Source organism: Bos javanicus, chromosome 27 (assembly GCF_032452875.1).
Source record: "Bos javanicus breed banteng chromosome 27, ARS-OSU_banteng_1.0, whole genome shotgun sequence".
In the NCBI taxonomy this organism is placed as follows: domain Eukaryota; kingdom Metazoa; phylum Chordata; class Mammalia; order Artiodactyla; family Bovidae; genus Bos; species Bos javanicus.
This window is the reverse complement of record NC_083894.1, coordinates 37,398,190-37,410,274: the sequence shown is the minus strand read 5'-3', so window position 1 is coordinate 37,410,274 and position 12,085 is coordinate 37,398,190. Positions and strand designations below refer to the sequence as shown.

The 12,085-nt window shown below is 44.4% G+C and overlaps 1 protein-coding gene across 1 annotated transcript in view; it reads right to left on the bottom strand.

The window, feature by feature from the left end:
- Positions 1-2,311: 2,311 nt before the first annotated feature.
- The window catches only part of CHRNB3 (cholinergic receptor nicotinic beta 3 subunit), a 36,851-nt gene continuing 27,077 nt past the window's right edge, over positions 2,312-12,085 (bottom strand). The window contains exon 6 of the mRNA XM_061404610.1: positions 2,312-9,512. Within this exon, the coding sequence (XP_061260594.1) occupies positions 9,378-9,512 (135 nt within the window). The 3' untranslated portion in view covers positions 2,312-9,377. The remainder of the gene's footprint in view (positions 9,513-12,085) is intronic.

The following is a 12,085-nucleotide window of genomic DNA, read 5'->3' as shown; positions in this document are numbered from 1 at the left end:
GGCTCTATTTTCTCTACACCTTTATCAATGTGTGTTATTATTAATTTTTATAATAGCTTTTCTTTAATAACAGCTGCCTAATGGGTACACGGTAGTGTCTTGTGGTTTTGATTTGCTTTTCCCTGATGATTCATGATGGTAAGCATCCTTTTATATGCTCACTGGCCATTTGTCTATCTTGTCTGGAGAAATGTGTATTTAAGTCCTTTGTCCCTTTTAAGATCGGATTAGTTACCTTTTTGTGGTTGTTGAGTTGTAGGACTTTTTAAAATACATACTATATATTAAGCCCTTGTCATATATAAAAATAAGACTTTAGGAACTGCATAACAGGAAGATGAGGGTGCTCTGTGATCCTTGAGGGGCACTTGGGGGATTTGTAACAAGCAAACAAACTAGCAACATACATTTAAAAATATGAAAAAAGCACTTGAACAAAAGAGGGACCACAGCATGGAGGTGTCTTTGTGTATCTGACCGAAAGAATCAATGCCTTAGATGGCACGGAGCTCATAGATTATTTAGTGTGACTCTCTTTAGCTCAAGAGGCAGAGTGGCATGCCTGTGATCACGTAGCTAACAAGTTCAACCCTCGAACTCACACCTCCCGACGCTTAAAACGTCTCCCTGCCCCTGGATAGTTTAGTCTCTTTCATGAGACGGGAATCGAAAAAGACAGGAAATCAACTGACTTGTCCTGTCTCCTCCCCTCCCCATCCCCAGGTCCTCCCAAAGGCCAGGGAAAAGCTCTTCTCACTGTCAGTGATAGTCACTCAGTCATGCCTGACTCTTTGCAACCCCGTGGACTGTAGCCAACCAGGCTCCTCTGTCCACGGGCTTATCCAGGCAAGAATACTGGAGTGGGTTGACATTTCCTTCTCCAGGGCATCTTCCCAAGCCAGGGATCGAACACAGCTCTCCCACACTGCAGGCAGACTCTTTACCCACTAAGCCTCCAGGGAAGCCCTGTCAGTAATCAGAAAGAAGAAAGCTTTGAATGCAAACCAGGTAGTAGAAGGAAGCAGCAAATACTCTTAGTTTAGGGAGGTCAGGACAGTTGGGGTCCAAGCTTTCTGTAGCAGGGGCTAGGGACACAAATAACCTGCGGGCAGCATGTTCGTCTTCAGAGTGAGATCAGTCAGTGCTGAGCGGAATAGCAGACATTGTTGGCATTTCAAGTCCCTGGTCCGAGTGAAGCATCCTGAGGGTTTTTCCCCTAACCACCCCATGTGTTCACGTTTCCCTCAGCTGAGGAGCGGAGACAGCGGGCAGAGGAGAAAAGCCTGGCCATCAGCAGATGCTGAAGCGTGTAGAGAGACCGACCACGAGGGGCCCACTGTGCAGGGTCTGCTCGCTGCCACCAGAGGCTGATCGGCCTGGGCTGGGCTCCGCGTCCTTCTCGTCACGCTAAATGGGGTCTGGGAAGCTTGGTCTTCTGGTTTGTCAAGATAAACCAAAAATCCAGCTTTTTATATAAAATCTCCTAACTTTAAAATGTAGGCACTAAAGTAAGCAAACATTAAGTCTCCGTGTCAGCCAAACAAAAGCTGCCTGCGGGGCTGTGTGTGGGCAGCGGTTGGCCAAACACACCGGGGCTTGATCCCTGCTGTCGGGGGCAGTCAGGCAGGAAGGACAGAGTCCAGGGCAGGGAAGGGCCCAGGGGGGCGCAGGAGGTGGACTCGGGGGCCTCGGTGTACCACCCGGGGGCCTGGAGAGCGTCTGCATAGGCTGTCCCACCGGCCCGACGTCCAGAGGCCTGCGGTGTGCCCCTTGGGTGCAGCGGGGGATAGGGAGAATGAGGAAGGGGCATCTTCCCTTGCCCAGCCCGCTTTTGACTTGGAAACTATGATCTGAACCCTTTGGTGCAGCTAGCGATTCTCAGCCAGAGCTACTGTACTCCTTATACACACACACCCCATACACTCACTCCACACTCACCACACATACCCTAGTCACCACATCACACCCCCCACCCCCACCACACTTACCACACACACCGCACACCACGTGCATCACACACACCACTCACCACCCCCACCACACTCCACACACACCACCCACTTCACACATTCCATAACCACCACACCTTTGCTCACAGGGCTGTTTAGAGGTGGCCCGAGCCAGTTTTCACAATGCTTCCTCTTCCTGCTGACTTCCCTGCGGATTCCTAATTCCTCTGGCCTGGCGAGGACCACCCCCGAGGCTTCAGGGGCACATCTAATTCCAGGTGACTCTGCCCAGAGGTGTGACATTGCACACCAGTGGATATATTGCTGCTTTTGGTTTACCTAACATTAAGATTGTCCGCGAAACAAAGAAATAATGTTACTTTTATTTTCACTACTATTTTATTGACATATTGAATAGAAAGTCTTATTGAAAAGAAGGAATGCATGTCGGGTTTAATATAAGTGGTAGTCACCACAGCTATTAGTTAAATTCATTTTGATACATAATAGTAGGTGCTTCCAAGAAAAAATGATTACACTAAAAAAAAAAAACCTACCTCAGCATAAAGATATTACTCTTTGAAAATTATAGTGTTCTAACGTAGCTGGTTAGAGACGATCTTTAAAAGGGACCAAGGTCACAGGTAAGAGTCTTCGTAAGTTTGCTGGGTGTTATGGCCACAGGCTATACTTCTAAAATTACCAGTAGATTTAGGTGGACAGATCGCCTTAATCCAAGCATTAGTTTTAACACGAATGATAAAACAGCTGGATAGCATATCCCCTTATATGGTAAATAGGAACTACGTACCATCGTCTGTGATGTATTCTGCCAGCAATACTGAGCTAGATTATAGTTGTACCTTCCAACTTACAGGAAATACAGGAAACAGGGAAAAGCTAACTGATACCAGAAGCAAGTAACCAGACAAATCCTAAAAATGAGACGTTCTTGGGGGATACTGATCTATTCCTTTCAAGAAGTCAGTGACAAGAAAGAAATTAAAAGATTTAAAAGGCACAGCTCTATGGGTTGAATCCTACTTTAGACAAGCAATTTCTTAAGTTAGGCTATTCTTGAGATAGGTAAACTTCAATATGAAATTAATGATTCTTTTAAGTATGATCATAGCATTTTAGAACTTTTTTAATGTAAGAAAAGATTTCTTTAAGATGCATACTGAAAATTACATGTGCAAACACCGAGTTGGAAATATTGGGAGGGGCTGAGCAAGAATACAAATTTGTCCTCATTTTAGACAAATAACCAAACTCTGTGGTTTGAGTTAATTAATCAACAAATAATAATTAAACCATGACCACATACTCAACTCTATTAGAAGCCACTGGGGATGGAACAGAGGGTATGCTGTAGTTTAGCTGAGGAAATAAAATTCACAGAATAAAGCAATAGAGAACAATTATGTTCTAAGCTGTATATCAGAGGCTGAAAACTCCACAGACTCTCAGAGTCAGGAGCTGGGGGAGGGAGGGCTGTGTGTTCTGTGATGACGTCATGAGGAGGGGGTGTGAGCAGAGCGCTGAAGGATGAGAGTAACTGAGGGCTCTCTGTGCGCTCACCTGGGTGTGCCCGCATGTGTGCCCTGCATGCTCACACACATGAACGTGTGAGATAGAAAGCTCGACAGGTCTTCAAACGTCCACTTGCTGGAATTAGCTGGAACGTTTTGTCTTGCTACACATTTGAAAGTAAAATTTCTCTGCTTTCTTCTGCAGTGACTTTCTTAGGATTATCATGCTATATAAATTTTATCCTTCCCCACACTTGAGACCGTCATTGCCTCCCAGTTTAGCTGTGATAAGCCTTAAGCTTCATGGGCACGTAGCAAAGCTTGGCCTTTGCTGTGTTTGTGTATGGTCAGAAGGAGGCTTGCTGGGGAAAGTGTTCTGTGTGACATTTTTCATAATTTAAAACTGAATTCAAATCTAAATGCATCTTTCCAAGATCAGTACTGTTATTTACCCAGCACACTAAATGAACTAAATCAAGTTAAATAATGAATTCAGTCAACAGTGTTCTCAATAAAATGAAGAACAGTGACTTGCCCTTTGAGTCCACCATCCCATTAGGGACTAAGGCTGGGAATTCTTGATTTTCATCACAGTGTATTCCTGCAAATCCTGTCCTAAAGCAGCAATAGAGCCGATTACATTTTCCCAAAGGAACAAAATTGCAGCGAGAATTTGTGTGGTTTAAAACTTGTTAAAGGTCCAGTATTTAGTCTCTAAGGTATGAGGTCTTCAAAGGTCATGAGTCATAACCTCTGGCTATTAACCAGGAAACTAAACTCCAGAGAGGGCAAGTGTCTCACCTAAGGCTGGTCAAGAACCCAAGATTTCTAGTGCCCTAGTTTCTACTTCGTCATGTTGCCTCCCTTTAAAAATCCAGCAAAATGTGCAGAAAAGTGATAAATATGTAGGTCATACCAGGAGCCTCCATGTTCCCTGATGTGTGCAGGATGCACATAAAAATACAATTTTGTGGAATAAAATTTTATACCTATTGAAAACAAATGCATGATCACATTGAACATGACTTAAACACCCAAAATACATAATTGTGATTTGTTTTGAAGTTTAGAATTGCTTTTGAGAGTGATTCGAGTGGAATAAGTCTAAAAACACAGTCCAGGCTATTTGAAAAAATTCTGTCATTTCTGTTCACTATGGTTCTCTGCTCAGAACAGAGCAGATCTGGGCACTTGGCAGGAAAGGAAACTGTACAATACAGGAGGGTAATGAAAGGAACCATTTTCGGGAGGCGGGATCAAGGGCACAGGGAAGGAGAGAATGGGCGTGAAGGAGAAGGGCTAGTTTGTGTGCACAGGATGGTGAGTGCCTCGAGGAAGGAACAGCAGTTTGGAGAGTTCAGCAAAGATCCAGAAGACTAACAGAGCAGGTCTGCAGAGGCCCTGAGAGCGTGCACGTGGTCCCCCTGCCACGTCTGAACACGGATGGGTTATTAACGTCAAGACACGCCTTACTTCTTCTTGCTGGGAAATTCACAATTCTGTTCCCAACAGAACCATCTTTCTAGTCTACATTCACATCCACCACCCACCAGGCAGCAAAATCAAGGTCATTCAGTCCTTCAAATCAACCCCACTCTTCTCATGGTGTGATACCACTTTGGGAGATCTTTTCAGTGTCCAGTTGCCATGGACAATTGGACCCATCTATAGGGATTTGGATTTAGACAAGAGTTGTGGGATAAAAGGCTGGCCGATGTGCTTCTTTCCTTTTCTTCTTCTTTTTTGTCCTCCATTTCCCGCTGATATTTCGGAAGACGTGTGAAATGAACACGAATGCATAGGAGTACTAAAAGACGGCTGAGGTGCTTTCATAGACTGGACTGGTGGGGGTGGCTGAAAGGTACAGGACAGACGAGATCGGGTTTACGGTCAGACCTAACAGAGCAATGGGAGTTGTGGTTCCGTGCAGGAGAATTGTGACCACCAAAGAAATTACATTTTTTCCCAGCAAACCCCTACAATGCTCCTAAGATTCTGTGTGAGGGAGACGAGTGAAGGCTGGAGGAGCTGCTGCTGTGGTTGTCCACGCCCACAGTGGCTTCCGTAGCCTGTGCTCACAGGTGTGATCATTTTGACACACGAAACACTAGAGTGTGCACTCGATCAGGGAACTAGGGCAGTGCCTGCAATCACTTCCGGCCACCATGAAGGCAGAGGTGTCCCAAAGGTAGAGGACGAGCTGTTCTCACACCTTAGAACATAAGATGTAAAGAAAAGTGACTGGGGCCAGACTTCCTGTAATGAGAAACTGCTTTAACTGTCAGGTGAATAAGCAACTTAAAAACTCCAAATATTTGAGTCAAATGACCACAAAAAAAGCATCAAAAATCAGCAAACTTAACCCCTGAAGAAAAACTGTTAATGTAAACAATAGAAGGAGACTTTAAAGTAACTACAACTGTTATCCTTAAGATAGTCCAGAGGGTGTGACATCCAAAAGAATTATAGAGTTCTTAGAAAACAAATACATGATTTATCTACAAACAAACCAATGCCCTACCTGGGTAGGTGAGCTAAATAGAAGAAGACATCATGACGGTAAAGCAAATGAGTCAGCTACAACATCAAGCTGACATTGTAAAGAGTTTAAATAAAAAGTATGAGAGAAGAGTTAATAAGACATCTAGGAATACCAAGATCCTTCTATTAGAAATTTCAAAAAGAAAGGGGAAGGAGAATGGAAGATAGGAAATAATAAAAGAAGGAAGACAGAAATATTTGTATGAGTTGAAGAAAGACATTATTCACTGAGTGCCAAGACAAGGAGAGATTCAGAAAGGCCAACACATTCAAAACTTCCTATACAAATGGCTTGGAGATGGAGTCCTCTGAAATGAAATGGATCAGGAAAAACAGGATTAGAAAAGTGAGAAAATTTAAGATTAAAAAAAATGGTGAACCAAGAAATGAATAATACAATTAATTGTTTATAATGGGGTTGGGCTTCCCTTGTAGCTCAGTAGGTAAAGAATCTGCCTGCCGTGCAGGAGACCTGGGTTCTATCCCTGGGTGGGGAAGATCCCCTGGAGAAGGGAATGGCAACCCACTCCAGTATTCTTGCCTAGAGAATCCCATGGACAGAGGAGCCTGGCAGGCTGCAGTCAATGGGGTCACAAGAGTTGGTTGGACACGACTTAGTGACTAAACCACCACCAATGGGGTCGTGGATAAAACGTGTTGTCAAGACATTTTTCATAAGAAAGAGACACATAATATAGAAAATGAAAAATGAGCTAAATTCTGGCTGATTTAGAGGAAACATAAAAGGTGATAAGGAAAGGGGGAGGTGAAAGTGATTTAGTATCTGGTTTTGCTTAGAGTGTAGTGGACAGGTTCTCAACACTGGTAAAAAAAAACAAGTTCAAGTATGTTTATTAATAGATTACTAGGAAAGGGTGCATACCTTTCAATCATTAGAGAAGAAGAAGTGACAGAAATTCAGTCAAGGCTAAAGGAGCCAAAAAAAAAGGAATAAGAAAATATCATACAGAAAACACAAACAAAATGGCATAAATCAGGTTCAACATAGTGGTGGTAAGAATTTGTGTGAAAAGGTTAAATAATTAAATTGGATTTTTTAAATGCCAGCTGCAAAGAGTTTATAAGAAACATGCTCTGCACAAAATAATCCAGAGAAGGATTTGGATTTTAGAACTGGGAAAGGAGAACAGCTATTTCAAGCTAAAATCCAGGATTTGGCATCTGTGAGAGAAAAATCTGTGAGCCTCTCCCTTGGGTCTCAGAGATGGGGTGGGGTGGGGGGGATGAGCGCTCTCAGAGGGCAGGACCAGGCAAACGGAATGGGAAGGGTCTTGGTGATGGGTTTTTTTGCGGGGGGAGGTTGGGATTTGACACCAAAGCAAAGGCAGTAAAAGCGCAATGAACAAGCAGGACTGCACAGCAAAGGGAACCATCAGTATGAAAGGCAACCTACAGAAGGGGAGGAGATGTTCGCAAAACAGACATTCAGTAAGAGGCTTCTATTCAAAATATGCAAGGACCATGTCAGCGGCAAAAACCCAAACAACCCAGTTTAAAAATGGGTCAAGGATCTGAAGAGATACGTCTCCGAAGACGGCAATCTGATGGCCAGCACGTAGATGAGAGGTGCTCAGCATCAGGGGAACGCAAATCAAAACCACAGCGAGGGGCTTCCCTGCTGGTCGAGTGGTTAAGACTCCACCTTGCAATGCAGGGGAGGTGGGTGTGATCCCTGGTCAGGGAACAAAGATTCCGCATACCACAAGCAACTACTGGGCCTGTGACCACAACTGGAGGGTCCATGCGCCGCAGTGAAAGACCTCACATGAGCAATGAAGACCCTGCATGCCACGACTAAGACCCAGTGCAGCCAAATAAATAACATAAAAAAAAAAAACCACCACCTGGAGGGATCACCTCGTGCTTATTAGGATGGTTGTCATAAGCAAGACAAGAGACAACAAATGTGGACGGGAATGTGGAGAATACATTCCAGCAAGCCCACTCCTGGAAACGAAATAATTCTCTCAAAGTGATATCTGTACCCTCATGTTCACTGCAGCATTACTGACAACACTCAAGACATGGAACAACTTACTTGTCTGTCTGTCCACAGATTAATGGATAAAGCCAATGTGATATATATGTAATGGAATGCAATTCATAAAAAGAAGGAAATCCTGTCATTTGCAACAATATAGATGAACCCAGAGGACATGTTGCTTTGAAATAAGGCAGACAGGGAAAGACAATACTGCATGATCTCATTCATACGTGGAATCTAGGGGAAAAAAAAAAAAACTTGAACTCTTGGAAACAGAGAGAGGGAAGTGGTTGCCAGGGGCTGGGGGTTGGGGAAATGGGGAGAGGTTGGTAAAAGGCCACACACTTTGGGTCACAAGATGAATAAGGTCAGAGGATCTAATATAAAATATGGTGACCACTGTTGATTACACTGCTTTGTATAACTGAAATTTGCTAAGAGAGTAGAACTGAAGTGTTCTCAGAGGAAGAAGCAGCAAGCAGAGAGGGGAGGGAGAGAGAAAAAACTGGGTGAGCAGCCCAGAGGATGCTGCTGATATGGGTTAGATTAGATGAGGGGACATAAAAAAACCATTATCAGAGTACGTTCAGAATTTCAGTTTTCTAGGAAAAGAGAATGGGTGTAATAACTGCCCTCCTGGCAGCCGATGACACTGTTTCTACTGCAAGTTATTTTGCTATGGCCTTACAGCAAGTCCCACTCCACAGCAGCCTCTGGCGTGACCACCTGAACACCGTCGTGAGTCTATGAAGGAGCCACGAGGAACCTGGCTTAGAGGTGGCCCACATTCCAGCCAGACCACGCAGAACGAATGCCAGGTTTGGGGGACTTGAGTCACCAGTCTTCCTGGAGTCTTAGTAATGACAGGTGTGCTGTGCCTGGGGTTGCCCTGGTACCCGTGTGATGCCCCAAACAGCTCACCCGCAGGGCAGGCGCATGGCTACAGAAGCAATGGCCACAATGCCAGTGCCAGCTGGCAGCCGGACAAAACCACCAAGGACACCAGCCCGTGCTGGAGTCTTCCCTTTCCTGGAGTTCTTGGCGAAACACAGCAACTGCCCTTGTGTGTCACAGGCTTGTGATCTCAGGCCCAGACTCACAATTTCTCCTTGAATGTCTGCGGAAGCCAAAGCCGGGGTCCGGGGAGGATCTGCTTAATTGACACCCAACTCGCTGTCATGGCAACCGAGGTTCAGCCTCTCTGAGGACGACACAAGACACTGTCCACCCTCGGGGCCTCCTGACAAGCACGTGGGTTTGCATGCTGTATACACATGGGGGCTGGATGTCAGCTCTAAGGTGTGATTCTGTCTTTAGGGGCGTGTGTTAGATCGCTCTGGATTCCTGCTCCTAATGGTAACTGTGTAGCCACATCTTCAAAGCAGGGGTGAAAATCAGAACCGAGCCGGTGACAGATGCGATCAGAAAGAGCCACAGGAAGATCCGGTCGAGAACTTGAGCTGCGAACTTCCAGTCTTGCACCACCTGCGGAAGAGAAAAGGACACCTTCCATTCAGGATGCTGCACGGCTGTTCTGAGTTCAGGGACTTCAAAGGAATCCTATTCGGATCACAGCCCTGCAGTTTTCCAAACGCACCTGACACCTCCCCCGAGACATTGACTTCCTGGGACCTCATGGTTGGTGCCCAAGAAAACGGCGTGTAGCTCAAGTTCAGGGAAACGCTTTCATCAACATCGAGGAGGTAAAATAGAAATAACAGAATCACTGATGCAGTTGTAAATGGTACTGACTAAAACGGAAAAAGCCTGATTTTTACCCAAATAAAAAGCCAGCATCTCCTACTGCAATGCTTCCTGTTATGGCATAGGAAATATAGCACAGATTTATAAATTAAGGATTTTGGGGGTCACTTATTTCAGTGGCCTCTTTTCCCCCACTCCACAGCTGGGTAGGGCTATGGGGGACACTCCTGGAGGAGATGACAGGAAGTGGTGAGGGACAGAGGAGACCCAGTCCCTCTGGAGGAAGGGAGGTTGGGAGACTGGTCTGCAGCCTGGGAGGGCCAGGTCAGACCAGGACAAGCTGCAGGCTGGGGGAGTCTCAGAGACCAGGCCAGAGGTCTTTCAAGGGAAAATAAAGGTCCCATTTCTACTACCTGGGGATTTGGTAAAGACAGTGCTGAGCAGGATGCCTGCTGTTCTAGAAGGAACATAGATGCTGATGTAGAACTTGAAAATATTGTGCACGTAGAGGTTTAGAAATAAAGCCTTAGGGAAAACCACAAAGAAGGTGAAAATGTTAAGTGTCAAATAACATATGGAAGAAGGCAATGGCTACCCACTCCAGTACTCTTGCCTGGAAAATTCCATGGACAGAGGAGCCTGGTAGGCTGCAGTCCATGGGGTCGCTAAGAGTCGGACATGACTGAGTGACTTCACTTTCACTTTTCACTTTCATGCATTGGAGAAGGAAATGGCAACCCACTCCAGTGTTCTTGCCTGGAGAATCCCAGGGACCGGGGAGCCTGGTGGGCTGACATTTATGGTGTCTCACAGAGTTGGACACAACTGAAGCGACTTAGCAGCAGCAGCAAATAACATATATTAACGCATATATATGGAATCTAGAAAGACGGTACTGACGAACCTATTTGCAGGGCAGCAATGGAGACCTCTCTGGTGGCTCAGCTGGTAAAGAATCTACCTGCAACGCGGGAGACCTGGGTTCAATCCCTGGGTTGGGAAGATCCCCTGGAGATAGGAAAGGCTACCCACTACAGTATTCTGGCCTGGAGAATTCCATGGGCTCTATAGTCCATGGGGTCGCAGAGTCAGACACGACTGAGCGACTTTCACTTCACTTTAATGGAGACGCAGACACAGAGATCAGACTTGTGGACACAGTGGGGAAGGAGAGGGTGGGATGAGTTTAGAGAGTAGCATTGAGACATATACACTACCATATGTATAATTAGAAAGCCAGTGGAAATTTACCGTATGATGCAGGAGCTCAAATCTGGAGCTCTGTGACAACGTAGAGAAGTGGGATGGGGTGGGAGGTAGGAGGGAGTTTCACATACATATACCTGCAGCTGATTCATGTTGATATATGGCAGAAACCACCACAATATTGTAAAGCAATTATCCTCCAATTAAAAATAAACACATTTAATTTTAAAAAGTGTCAACCTTAAGTGGGGGATTATTAGTGATGTGAATCGTCTTAAATGTTTCATATTTTCCAAATTCCTTATGCCAACAACGTGTTATTTTTATAGTTTTTTAAAAGCTACTTTTGATTTTAAAAATTTAAAAAATACTTTAGTCTTGATGTGACCCATTATTAAAGTCTTTTTGAATTTGTTACGACGTTGCTTTGGTGTTTATTTATATATTTATTTTGGCCACAAGGCATGTGGGATCTTAGCTGTCTGACCAGGGATCAAACCCACATTCCCTGCTTTGGAAAGCTTAACCACTGTATTACCAGGGAAGTCTATAAAAAACCATTTAAATCTTTGTGTTAGAATTTCTAAAAGATGTAAATAAAGAAATAGAAAACCTTAAGAATAGCTGAAATGCTTGTTCCATAGCAGCATTTCTTTCCCCAGTGCTTTAAAAAAATTTTTTAAGTGGATTTAAAAAACAACAAATTATAAGAGAGAGGAGGTACTAGGCAGTGCCCATATGAAATACAGAAGCTGTTTCTTGAAAAACCTATTCTTTCTTAAGTGTGTTTATGGCATTAGGCTGTTGGCACTAATTTTCACTGATTTTAGAGTAAAATAATAGAACTGTATAAACTGGTATAAATATTAACTCTTTTTAAGCAACAGACTACCGTTTGTGCTGAGTATTTACATGTCAAATAATATTTTCCTTCCGCAGGGGAAGGACCATTTAGAGGAGGGAGAGATGGAGAGAAGAAAGATGAGAATTAATGTTTATTGTCTGCACATCATGAGACCATGTGTGCTGGGCCCATAATACATATTTTGTACTTGATGTCTGTAATTCCTCCCTTCAAGGGAGAGTTCAGAAAACAAGGTCAGGTTAAGCAGCTTTTCTCAAGCGAGTGGAACATGGGTAGCATCTGC